The 13,234-nt window shown below is 46.5% G+C and overlaps 2 protein-coding genes and 1 pseudogene across 6 annotated transcripts in view; 2 read left to right on the forward strand and 1 right to left on the reverse strand.

The window, feature by feature from the left end:
• The window catches only part of WNT5B (Wnt family member 5B), a 105,922-nt gene that overhangs the window by 43,523 nt on the left and 49,165 nt on the right, over positions 1-13,234 (reverse strand). The gene's annotated exons all lie outside the window — the stretch shown is intronic.
• On the forward strand, positions 129-6,317 carry LOC125169773 (RNA transcription, translation and transport factor protein-like; annotated as a pseudogene).
• On the forward strand, positions 5,741-13,012 carry FBXL14 (F-box and leucine rich repeat protein 14). 5 transcript variants are annotated; one of them, XM_047867897.1, is made up of 3 exons: positions 5,743-6,658; positions 6,760-7,767; positions 9,160-10,514. In XM_047867897.1, the coding sequence occupies exons 2-3, from the start codon at positions 6,833-6,835 to the stop codon at positions 9,245-9,247; spliced, it is 1,023 nt and encodes a 340-aa protein (XP_047723853.1). In that variant the 5' UTR covers positions 5,743-6,658; positions 6,760-6,832; the 3' UTR covers positions 9,248-10,514. The 5 variants fall into 5 exon arrangements, with proteins under 5 accessions (XP_047723849.1, XP_047723850.1, XP_047723853.1 ...); XM_047867893.1 differs by having other exon boundaries at positions 5,741-7,767; positions 9,160-10,512; XM_047867894.1 differs by lacking the exon at positions 9,160-10,514 and adding an exon at positions 12,818-13,012 and having other exon boundaries at positions 5,742-7,767.

Here is a 13,234-nt window from a genome sequence, read left to right on the forward strand (position 1 = left end):
GCTGCGCTATGACTCCAGCAACGGCACCCACGGCACGTACCCGAAGTATGGGGACCGACCACTGCAGGCTCTGGCACCCGGTGCTGTCCTGACATAGGCACTGGCACAGCGCTCACTCGATCCAGATCATGAAGGTGAGGACTGCAGCCAGCAAGGGCAGCCCACTGGCAGCCAAGCAGTTCCAGGACTCCAAGATCAAGTTCCCACTGTCCCATCTGGTCCTGTGGCCCCAGGGAGAGCCACACTTCACCACCAAAAGGCCCAACATTTTCTTTCAGATGCAAAGCTTCCCTGTCCCCACGTTGGCCCAAATAAATTCCTTGGGAAACCTCCCTCTGCCCCCCTCAAATAATAATAATAGTAATAATAATAATAATAATAATAATAAAGTGCACAGCTATCCTAATGAGAGGGCTCTAGCTACCCAGACCCCAAGTCCTTATTTTTATTGTGGTGGATAAAGCCCATGTTTACAGGATATAGCAAATTAATAACCTAGGAAGAGTAAACAAATATTTCAGGGTATTCCTGGCAATTTGTTGATATGAGAACAATTTTCACCGATTTTTTCCTTTTATTCACATCTTTATTTCAAAATGTTCGTTCTGTTTAATTTTTTTTTTTAAGTAGGTTTCATGCCCAGTGTGGAGCCCAACGAGCTCGAACTCACCATCCTGAGATCAAGACATGAGCTGAGATTAAGAGTCAGACCCTCAACCGACTGAACCACCCAGGCACCCCTATGGTAATTCTATTTTTAAGTTTTTGAGGACCCATGATACTAGTTTCCACAGGGGCTGAACCATCTACATTCCCACTAACCGTATGCCAGGGTTCCAGTCTCTCTACATTTTCCCCAACTCTTGTTATCTTCTATTTTATTAATAGTATCCATCCTAATAGATGTGAGTGGTATCTTATTGTGCTTTTGATTTACATTTCCCTAACAATTACTGATGTTTAGCATCTTTTCATATGCTCATTATCCATTTGTATATCTTCTTTGGAGAAATGTCTGAGAGATGCCCCAAGAAACTCTCATTTAGTAATACAGTAAAACCTTGGTTTGCGAGCATAATTCGTTCCAGAAACATGCTTGTGATCCAAAGCACTTATATATCAAAGCAAATTTGAAGAACCATTGGCTCAGTTATGATCACGTGACATTCGACCTCGCATACTACTTGTATTGCAAGACATAGCTCTTTTTATCAAGTTAAAATTTATTAGAAATGTTTGCTTATCTTGAGGAACACTTGCAGAACAAGTTACTCGCAATCCAAGGTTTTACTGGACTAGGAAGGAATAGAAAGAATGTTTCCATCAAGAAATCTTGAAGTTGGGGGCGCCTGGGTGGCGCAGTCGGTTAAGCGTCCGACTTCAGCCAGGTCACGATCTCGCGGTCCATGAGTTCGAGCCCCGCGTCGGGTTCTGGGCTGATGGCTCAGAGCCTGGAGCCTGTTTCTGATTCTGTGTTTCCCTCTCTCTCTGCCCCTCCCCCGTTCATGCTCTGTCTCTCTCTGTCCCAAAAATAAATAAACGTTGAAAAAAAAAAGAAAAAAAAAAAAGAAATCTTGAAGTTGGAAAGTAGTTGGAAAGGTACCATTTTATAAACCTCAGATGTCCGTTGCTATTGGTTGTCCAGATTCTTGGAGACGTTTTGATATGCATGAAGTCTTTCATAAAGATATTATGTTATTACTGTTCTCATTCATTTCAGTTCAAAAACCTTTACAGAGTGTCTACTACACAGTAGTGCCATGGATACTTTAGAGTTAATACAAAACACACACAACATATTTTAACTCCTTTGATCCAACACTTACCAGCTAGACTCAGGGTCACTAGTTTTGGATCTATATTTTTTTGAATGACTTTAAAAAGCTGCAGATCTCTTCTGATCTTTCCTGCCAGATCTTCCTTCTCTGAACGAGGAAGTACACACACCCTTAAGTAAGCTTGATATCCGGGTTGGGCCTCTCAATTTTCCCAGGCCTCACCCAGATGAAAAACACACCCATCTGAAAATCTAGTTCCTTTAAAATTCTTGATAAAGTTTTGGAGAGACTTCTTATACAGGGCTCTCATTTTTGTTTCTATACAGAATAGCTCATTCAGAAAAAAACTCCTTTCTGGTTGCAACTTATTGAACCATATACGAAAATCTGAACAAGTCCTTAGAACACGAACAGTGCCTGTGCTGCCTGCCCCTCCTTGCCTCCCCTCTCCCAACACACGCCCAGGGAACCAAAGCAAGAAGCAGGGACCAAGGCAAGCTGATGGCCCTCAACTACCACAACCCTGCTGGCTTCAACTGAAAAACTGAAACAGAATTTAGAAACCTTATTGTTTGACTTGAAGACCAGAAAATCAAACACCACAAGATTGAAGGCAGAGGTAGTTTAAGAAACATCCACAGCAGTGACTGGTCCAAGTCCTTTGAAAAGTATTTCAGACATGTTAACTGTCCTTTCAAGATTCAAGATCAACAAGAAGTAATTGGCTTCTTGGTTTAGCTGTTAGACTTGAGTATGGAGACAATGCTGAAAAATACAAGGGTTTGCTACCTGATAATACAAAAGATGCTGACAATGTAGAGGCACTGATCAATTTGGATGTAAATAATCCTGATCTTAAGGCTGGTGTAATGGCTTTGGCTAACTTTCTTCAGATTCAGCATCTTAATGGTTACCTGGTAATGCTTAAGGCAACTCGCATTTTGGTCCAGGAGCACCTGAGCAGGATGCAGTTGCTAAAGAAATCAAACAAAAGAGGGTTTGCCTGTTACTTTAGATAAATATATTCTTGGTTTTGACACTGGAGATGCAGTTGTTAATGAAGTGCTCAAAATCTGTAATTGCTGCACATAGAAGAGCTCAGAGACCTACAGGCAAAAATTAATGAAGCCATAGTAGCTGTTCAGGCAATTACTGTTGATCCAAAGACAGACCACAGACAGTTGGAAGATGTACATCTTAGGATTTCAGCTTCTCACTGACAAGTATAGTTGGGAACCATGTACACTCTAGCATGTGTTTGGAAATCAACTGTCATATTTTTGAGGGGAGAATCCCAGAAAATTGACTATGTTCTAGAGATTTACCTTCGCTTTTGCTTTAATAAAGTTCAGCAAAGTGGGGGGGGGGGGAATGAACAGCTATCCACAGGATTTTCTACATTGGTATCCATCTTTCTCAGATAATCAAGGTCTCTGCTCTCTAATATGCTCCGTCCATTTTTGTGTCCCAAATCTGAGCCTAAACCAAAATCCCCAAGGAGCCATTGCATGTGAAAATATTTTAAACTCTGGCCTGTCTTAAGAACAATGTGCAAGCTCCAGGGTTGAGAAGCCAGTAGGACTAATCTAGGCTCATGGTCTCCCAGGGTGTTAATACTGGAAAAGTCCCTGAAGATTATCCAGTCAAATCACCCTACTGTTACATAAGGAAACTGACACCCAGAAAGGGGAGACATTTTCTCAATGCTATAAAAAGTCACCATATCTCCAGACAGCATAGGGCTCATTTGATGCCACACTTCCTTTTCTCCACTAATGTTCATTTTCTGAGATGCTTCTTGATGTTTATTTTCCTATTTGTTGAACATGAAAATAATCATATTACTGCAAATCCTTGAAATATGTTTGAACGTCTTCAACAAAAGGCTCTGTATTAATAAAACTCAGGAAAAAGTTTTGGTAGAACTAGGATCAAGTGGCCAACTTCTAGAGAAAGTGTTTCTGGGCATCACTGAATGACTCTTCAGAATTGAGAACAATACCCTGTCTAGAGGAGGAAAACCAGTAAGCTCCTTTTCTTCAGGTCATGCTCCCAGTTTACAAATCCGCTCCCCCTACCCCGTGTGTGGTCTAGCACTTTGTTTTGTGTTAAGTAGGATTAAGTTGTTTTGGACTGATACTTTGACATCAATACAAATACATCTACATCTATAGAACGACAAAAAAGTGACTTTCATGTAGAGTTTAAGGTAAAAATTTAGTCATAAGTGACTGAGACAAACATAAGGCCAGATACACTCTAGGAGAAGAGTGTTGGCTCAGGTATGGCCTGAAATTATTTCCTCAGCACATCTGGATCATCTATGTGACTAACAGTACAGTCCATTATTTCAGAGAGGTTATAAAAATCTATGGGCCTCACATCATGTGTAATGTGGGTGAGGTGGCAAATGTGTAAGAGTTTTTGCTTCTGCATTTCCTGATTTATAGACAGGAAAGGTAGGGGCACCTGGGTGGCTTAGTCAGTTGAGCGTTGAGCCTCTGACTTTGGCTCAGGTCGTGATCTCACAGTTTGTGGGTTAGGGCTCTGCACTGAGGGTGCTGAGCCTGCTTAGGATTCTCTCTCCCTCTCTCTGCCCCTCCCCCACTTGTGTGCACAAGGTCGCTCTGTCTCAAAATAAAGAAAACTTTAAAAAAATTTTAAGAAATAGGAGAGGTGGATGGGGTGTGTGTAATATATATTATGCCTATTAGTGAATCTGTATGCACTTGTATTGGTCTCTTGAGCAAAGAGAAGTGGCCAAAAGCTAATCTCATATACTGAAAATGGAGCCCATTCAAAATTTTGTTCAGGTCCTCAAACAATCAATGAAACCATTTTCCTTTTCCGATAAACAGATCAGGTTGTCCTGTATCAAGTTGTACGGACCCATAAGTTCATTAAAAATAGGGTCATTTTCTCTGATGCAAAGATTCATGGTTTGGGGATAGTTAAAAGGAAACTCTGAAATCCTATATTCAGTGTGGCATTTAAGACTCAGGAGCCACATTGTAGAAGAGAGCACTGCCCTGGTTCAATGAAACAGTTGACAGACCAACAGACATTTGCTTGGAGCATTTTAAACCAAGCCCAATAGTCATTGTATTTTATTTAAACAGTATCTTTGTGTTTGTACATACAAATATACTATCATACAACTGTCCGTAAAACTGTATGTAGTCTAAAAGGCTGGGGAGAAAGGAAAAGATCACAAAACAAGGCTTAGGGACGGCTGCTCCCTCCTAAGTGTAAAGCAGGCTGAGGAGATGGGAGGACATCTGTGGCGCTCCCGACAGTTCAGTTCACAGTTCAGCAGCCAAGTGCGGAAGTGGAGGGAAGTTTTGATGTATAAAGTACTCACAGAGGCGTATGGACACAACCAGAAGACGCTAGATGGAAGCAGTAATGGATACTTGTAGCATGAGGGCCGGAGAGGGTCAGTGATAAGCTAGGGCAGAGATGAATAAAGTCGAGTTTCTTCATAATTTGAGGCACAAGACTGCAGAGAAAGGAATCGTAGGAAACAGCCCCGTTGGAAGAATTGGGAGTGTGATAGCAGAGACATGTTAAGGGGCATTAAGGACAGTAAAAGAAGGAAGGAGAGTCGGAGTGATGATTATTGAGTACTACCACTGGGAGAGGGTCTTGCAAGGATAATAAAGGGAGAAGGGTGTAAAGTAGGGGTCAGGAATTGCAGGGGTAAACTATGGGAAAAGACTGCGCAGACGTCAGCAGCAAAGAAAAAGAGAAGGAATGGGGTTGGGGCGTGGCCCAGAAAGGGAATGGCTCAATAGCGGGCTACGGGGTGAAAAGGAGAAGGGTGGGGAAGAGCCTGGCTGACAGCTGCTCTCAAATGGCGCCTACAGGGTTAAAAATCGGGGCGGCCAGACTAGGAAGAACTCGGTTTCCAGGGTAACGGCTCCGACAGTTCCGGCAGCGCAGGCTCGTACCATTGCGCGAGAGCGCGCGGGGGGAGCGCGGCGGGAGTGAGGGAGGGGACGCGCGAAGGAGCAGTTGGGCAGAGGGGTCCGGCCCGGACTCTACCAAACGCGCGGCCCGCCTGCTCGCTCCGGGCCCGGCGCTGAGCCGCGCTCCGGCCGCGCCGGCCGCGGCGTCCTCCGTGCCCGGGCCGGCAGCTCCCAACTGGCCGCGGACGGCGGGGGGGAGAAGGAACGTGCGCCCGGTGGCCCGGATTGGCCTCCAGGTCCCCCCGCCTGGGCGGCGGAGTGCGGGCGGCCCGGGCTGGGAGGTTTGAAAAGCGGGCGAGAGACAAAGGCAGCAGGAAGCCTCCTCGGCGCCCGGAGCCCGTGCTCGCAGCCCCCGGGGCCCCCCGGCCCGGAGCAGCAGCGGCGGCGGCCGGCGGCGGCAGTGGCAGGAGGCAGAGGATGCGGCAGGGGGCGTGGGAGCGGCGGCGGAGCGGGCGGAGCGGCGCGGCCCGAGCGCGGCGTGGTTAGACCCGAGGCGGCGGAGGCGGCGGAGGCGGCGGCCCGGCCGGGCTCGGGAGTGAGTGAGAGGGCGCCTTCCCCGCCCGGGATGTGAGGACCGAGCGGAGCCCGGGGCGGGGGGAGGGAAGGGAAGGGAGGCGAAGCCGGCAGGAAGGAAGGAAGGACGGACGGACCAGGAGGAGGAGCGGCGGCGGCGGCCGGAGCCGGAAGGCGGGGAGGAGCCGTCCGTTGGGCCCGAGGCGGCGGCGGCAGCGGCCGGGGCGAACCGCTCTTGTCGCCTCTCGGGGCAGGAGCGGCGGGGCCCGCGCCTCCTCCCCCCGGCGCCGCGGAGGGGGGAGGAGGAAGATGGAGACCCACATCTCGTGCTTGTTCCCCGAGCTGCTGGCCATGATCTTCGGCTACCTGGACGTCCGGGATAAGGGGCGCGCGGCGCAGGTGTGCACGGCCTGGCGGGACGCCGCCTACCACAAGTCGGTGTGGCGGGGGGTGGAGGCCAAGCTGCACCTGCGCCGGGCCAACCCGTCGCTGTTCCCCAGCCTGCAGGCCCGGGGTATCCGCCGTGTGCAGATCCTGAGCCTCCGCCGCAGCCTCAGCTACGTGATCCAGGGCATGGCCAACATCGAGAGCCTCAACCTAAGCGGCTGCTACAACCTCACTGACAACGGGCTGGGCCACGCGTTTGTGCAGGAGATCGGCTCCCTGCGTGCCCTGAACCTGAGTCTCTGCAAGCAGATCACCGACAGCAGCCTGGGCCGCATAGCCCAGTACCTCAAGGGCCTGGAGGTGCTGGAGCTGGGGGGTTGCAGCAACATCACCAATACCGGCCTCCTGCTCATCGCCTGGGGCCTGCAGCGCCTCAAGAGCCTTAATCTCCGCAGCTGCCGCCACCTCTCGGACGTGGGCATAGGGCACCTGGCCGGCATGACGCGCAGCGCCGCCGAGGGCTGCCTGGGCCTGGAGCAGCTTACGCTGCAGGACTGCCAGAAGCTGACTGACCTTTCTCTAAAGCACATCTCCCGGGGGCTGACGGGCCTGAGGCTCCTCAACCTCAGTTTCTGCGGGGGCATCTCGGACGCGGGCCTCCTGCACCTGTCGCACATGGGCAGCCTACGCAGCCTTAATCTGCGCTCCTGCGACAACATCAGTGACACTGGCATCATGCATCTGGCCATGGGCAGCCTTCGCCTCTCGGGGCTGGATGTGTCGTTCTGTGACAAGGTGGGGGACCAGAGTCTGGCTTACATAGCTCAGGGCCTGGACGGCCTCAAGTCCCTGTCCCTCTGCTCCTGCCACATCAGCGACGATGGCATCAACCGCATGGTGCGGCAGATGCATGGGCTGCGCACGCTCAACATCGGACAGTGTGTGCGCATCACAGACAAGGGCCTGGAGCTGATTGCGGAGCACCTGAGCCAGCTCACTGGCATAGACCTGTATGGCTGCACCCGAATCACCAAGCGCGGCCTGGAGCGCATCACGCAGCTGCCCTGCCTCAAGGTACTCAACCTAGGACTCTGGCAGATGACGGACAGTGAGAAGGTCAGGTGAGGGCAGCAGCACCTGCTCCCCTTGTCCCACCCTGTTCATCCTCCGGTCACCACCACACCTCCCTCCCCCCCCCCCCAACACTTGACATGCACACTTACACATAGATCATTGTAGTGGATGAGATGGGGGCAGTGACACGAAGCCTCAGGCTCATTTTCTCCCTCCTCCAGCACCTCGGCCCACTATGCACCCATTCTCATTGCATCTGGGGTTCCTCTGCTACCCCTACCTTAACTCCCCTCTCTTTTTCCCTGAGGATAGAGAGATTGAATCAGCTACTTACCCACCCACTCCTCTCGGCAGGGGGATGGAGGACTGTTTGAGCTACTGTATCCCCCACTGCTTTGCATTTGGAAATGGGGGAGGGGGTGGGGAGTGACTAGTCCTTAAAACCCTGGGGAGTTGAGGAAAATGTCTGCCTTCACTTAAGCTTTCATTTGAATACTGTGATCTGGTTTTTATTTTGAAATGTATAAAGAGCAAACCCAACTACCACGGCCTTTTCACCCTTCTTCCTTCCACTTTGTAACTAATCCCAGGCTCTTCTCCTTCCTTCTCCTACAGTGCTCTGCTATTCACGTTCGTTTCCTTTTTATTGTCTTTCTTTTTCTTATTTTCATTTTTTAGAGAAATTCGAAATCACGGTCCTTTTTTTTTTTCTGCTGAATATAGTCTATATATTATATATATATAAATTATATATATATACATATATATATGTCTGGCTACCTCGTTTTAGTTTACTTTTTTCTCTGAAGCCCTGGAATTCTACAAGAGAGATATTTTGAGACTGAAACATTTTTGTGCCTAGACTGGAAAGATGCCCATTGGGTTTGTACGTCCATTTTGTTTTGGCTTCTTCCCAAACCCCATCCATCCAGTGTATCCACTTCCACATTCTGGCTAGAATTTTTTCTCCCCGTCCATTGGGATTTGAGGGCCCAATGGTGTCCATAAATCTTGACTTAATTTATAGCACAAATGTGTGGAAGAAATGAGAGTTGAACTTTTGTTTGTTTGCTTGAGACGCAGATTGTGTCTTGAAAATGATTATTATATATGCAAATTCTGCCCTACCCTCACCCTCTTCCAAGTTTCCCCACAAAAAGGTCACACAGTGAGGCTTCCTGTTGGAAGCAGAGGGGCAGAGTTGGCCTACGGAGCCCCTGGGGCTGTAACGTGAAGGGGAGGAGACTGAAACTCCTGTCTCATCTCTGTTCTGTTCATAAAATGGGAGTTTGTGGGTTTTACAAAAATCTGTTTCTAAATGGAGGAATAGATGGCTTTCTTTATTTTGGTGGGGGTTGGGACTCGTGGCTTTAAAAAAAAAATTGCTTTTGAGTAGGATGTATATTTCTGTTGGAGTTTTTGTTTGTTTATTTTTTTAGAATCCTCCACAGCAACCTGCGAGACCATGGAGTTAAAGAAACCCAGAGACCTTTATCAATTAATTGTACTGTTTGTGAATTTGTATAAATAATAACAAAGATCCTCTTAAAACGTTTATATTCTTACAGTAAAAGGTTAAACTGATATTTATATAATAAAAGAGGAAATATGAAGTATGTTTTTGAAAAAAAAAAAACAAAAACAAAAAAACCTTGTATCTGTGAATTATTTTGAAGGCAGTGTGTGTTTGGGCCCACACCAAAGTAGGAGGTGCTGTTTGTGTACTCTAAGAGGAAATAAGGTATAGGGTTTGGTGCATCCTATGTGGTGTGAGTAAGCTCACGGTTAAACATTTATTCTGTGTAAGGTTTACCACTGACACCTAAATGTTTTGTTTCTAGAAATGTGACTGGACTGGAGATTGGTAAAATTCTTGGTTTTAAACTGTCAACAACATGGAAATTTTAAAAAGCTGAACAAAATGGAACTTTTTAAAAACGTGATCTGTAAGAGTCACGGTTTCCCCAGGGTGGAAATGAGATCGAGGGGTCCTGTTGAAAAATGGCTCATGGGATGTGGAAGTGGGGGAGAAAGAGGGGTTTCTTTCCACTCTGAGTGGGTGTGGGGAGGATGTGAAATGGTGAAGGGTGGAGGGAACTGAAGCCATTGTTCAGAAAGTTAAAAGAGCGCTGTCCTTGCTCGCTCTCTCTCTTGCTCACTCATGCATGCTGAATCTCACAGTGTGAGTGAGGGTCCTAGTGGAGAGGAGGAAGGCAGTTCAGCCCCTCTTTTTAACATTCTCCTCCAGGCCTGGCTGTATTTAAGCACTTTCCTGGGGGATGGGGAGGTTGGCCAGGAGTTCTTGCACATTTGCATTTTAAGCACTTCCAGCTCTGAAGCTGGCCACTCGATCCACTGTGGTGAGGGTTCTTAGAATTCTTCAGTGCAGATAAATGAATACCAACAATTCTAGCAAAGAGTTCCCTTTGGTAGACATTAACTAAATAATCGACACCCTGTGGAAGTGGAAGGGTATAAGTGCTCAAACAGTGGAGCAGTGCATATTCCTGGTTTCACATAGGTCTTGTTGTTTCTGAGATTTTTTTTAAACCAAAAATACTGATCCCAGCAAGAGCTAGTAAGAGTGGTATAAAACTTTCCTGCAAAGACACCTCTTTCCAGGAAGAGAGCTAGAACCCAAGTTTCTCTCGGGGTAAGGTTGTTTTGTAAAATTTCCAAGCTTTCTGCTGGAGCCTATCACAAAAGCTGCATTGTTCCTTTTTGGAGAGCTATCACAATTGGGTCTAATTGAGCCTGACACTAGATCCATCTTCCTTTTCTTTGGGGAAGGTATGGATCTCTTTCTTCCCTCTTAGGTTGCAAGTGCTTATGGCCCGGGGCGGGGGGGGGGGGGGGGGTGTGATGTGTGAACCCTAATAAGAAGTCTGGACTTGGAATTAGGGTCAGCTTTCTGATTTGGCACTATAATGCATGAAGGTTCCATAAGCTCTAAGTTCTTAGAGGATCTTTCTTTCTCCCAGACTGCATGACTGTACAGATTCAGTCCATCAAAATTTGAGCACCTCCTAAGTCTTAGACTCTGTGCTCACATTCTTCATTTTAATACACAGTCCTACCAACTAACAGGAAGTTTTCCACTTTTCTGTTTGGTTTTGTTTTTTACTTGCAAGGCTAAATAAATATAAGCCTGATTAAAGGTCGGTGAATGAATGTTTGAAAGTTAAGATCATGGGCCTACTGTCCTCATGCTGAACTGGGTATGCTTAATATATCTGGAGTGTCTCTGGAAACGATGAATAAACCATTTACTTTCATCAGTCAAGGTTAACTGTTTATCTCTCAACCTTCATGGGTAGAAAGAAATGAATATGTGTTGAGAACCTATGGTATGCTTTGCATGGTACCTGAATATTTCTCCTTTAGGCTTCAAAGCAACCTGTTGAAACAGGTATCCTTATTTCCAGATAAGGCATACTACTTGCCTTAAGTCACCCAGCCACTAATTGAGGGGAACCAGGACTCAAACCAAGTCCAGTTCCAAAGTCCAGCTCCCTTCCGTACCTAAGAAGGTTTAGTTACTAATCGTACCTTGGTTTCCAGTAAGGTGACCTCACAGAAATGAGTGGCAACTGATTGATCACAGCGTGGACAAGCTCATGCCACAGGGCACTAAAAGGGAATATGGGTGGATCTGATCTCCGCCATACCTACAGGAATTAGAAGCACTAAAGAAAATAAGATGTTTTGTGGGCGCTACAAAAGTTAAAAAGCACTTCAGGGCAACTTTTAGAATAACAGGAAAACCTGGTTCAGGTATTTGCTGAAACTTCAGAAGTGAAAAACCAAAACAGGACCTTAGTGTAAACTTTATCATCTAGAAGTAATAAACCTCATAGAAACTGGGTAGTGGTGAGGACAGGGCTCCACATACCTTTCTTTTCTGAGCCTCATTGGGCAATAGCCCTTGAAGTCTGTCTGGAAAAGATTATCAGTGCAACCTCACTGGGGTCCAGACAGTTTCTGCAGCCCCATAAGGACCATGCTAGGCCTCTAGCTAGAAGTGCTGGGCATTGTTGCATGATGCTCCCTGCTGTGGACTCCCTCCTGTGGGATTCCTCAGTCCTAAAGTGGGGGAGCCCCCCCTGCCCCACACCTGATTTACCCCACATTTGGCAACAGAGACAGGGATGCTTGCCTAACTTACAGCCTGTCTTTAAATAGTTTAGAAAATTCAAACTGATCATATTCTTTCCTGATTCAAATCAACAAAGATCTGAAAAAGCAAATGTTTCTTTTATTGGAGTTTCCTTTTAAAGGTAAGGACTTTTCTCTTTAAAAAGGACACTTGATATGGAAACTGAAGTATGGCCTGTTCCCTAATTCCTGGTGCTTTCCTGCAGCAGTTACTAGATAGACGCCGGTCTCAGAATCAGTAAAACCTTTTTTACTTTTGACTTAGAAAATGTGAACTCAAGTTTTCAAAGGGGAAAGGTATGGCCCCCAGAGACCACTGTGTTTTCAAGGAATAAGAACCTCTTGATTAAAAGATCAGATTTGTAAAACAAAACCAAGACCTCATGCAGCCTCTGACAACTGTCTTTTGCCAGTCCCCGGAAAGGGGGAGCCCCTGGCCTCTGCTCTCAGCTGCCCTGCTAGAGAAAGGGAGGCTACAGTAAGTCATGTATCAGTCGCCCTCTCTGGTGCCCTTCTCTTCCCTGCATCTCACATCAGTCCCTTTTAAGTTCATTCTATCCACTTAGTAGAGGGCAAGGCCTAAACTCTGTATGCCTCTGAACTCCTATGGAGGCAGGGGTGAGGCTTTCTGTTGAGATAATGTGGAGCACAGGATTAGAAACTGGAAAGCTATGGTCAAACACAGGCCTATGCTTGGGTCACATATCTTGTTTTTGTTCCAATATGATGTAGCAAGTTAAAATATTTTGAAAAGTGGTATCAAACAGATAAGACATTCATATTTGGGTCACTGGCAACTACTAGTTTAGAACTTAGCAAAGGTAAGTGCACAGCTGGAAAGAGCATGTACTTTCAGGTCTTGCATAGAAAACAAGTATTTCTAGACAATGATAAATTTAAATGTCCACAAATGATCAGTTTCAGTCTTTTCCTCTTTTCCAGGGATTGCTCTGATTTTGCCTGGTGGAGTTGCCTGTACCAACCCAGAACATTTGGTACTATGTAAAGTCAAGTCTTCCTGTTAAGGTGGAAGAGAAAGTAAGCTTGAGATCTTAACTGCAGCACTAGTGTGGGGGTATGTTGAGCATCCCCACAAATAAAACAAAACAGAAGTGGAATTCCTCTGCTTGCTGTTTGTTAACCCAGAAAATTGCACATTCTTTTCTTAAAAAAAGACTTCTGTTTTTATTATCTCATTGTGCTTAGACTATAATTGTGTAAAACACAAATGACACATATCCTTGTAAGTTCACTTTTATTTGTGATGGTGGAAAATAGTGTCAGTTGCAAAGAAAAGAATGAGGTCTTCTGCAGCAGCAAAGAAACTTAAGGGGGGACAGTGTTAGGGATGTGAATGCA

The sequence above is a fragment of the Prionailurus viverrinus genome, chromosome B4, assembly GCF_022837055.1.
Source record: "Prionailurus viverrinus isolate Anna chromosome B4, UM_Priviv_1.0, whole genome shotgun sequence".
Lineage (NCBI taxonomy): Eukaryota > Metazoa > Chordata > Mammalia > Carnivora > Felidae > Prionailurus > Prionailurus viverrinus.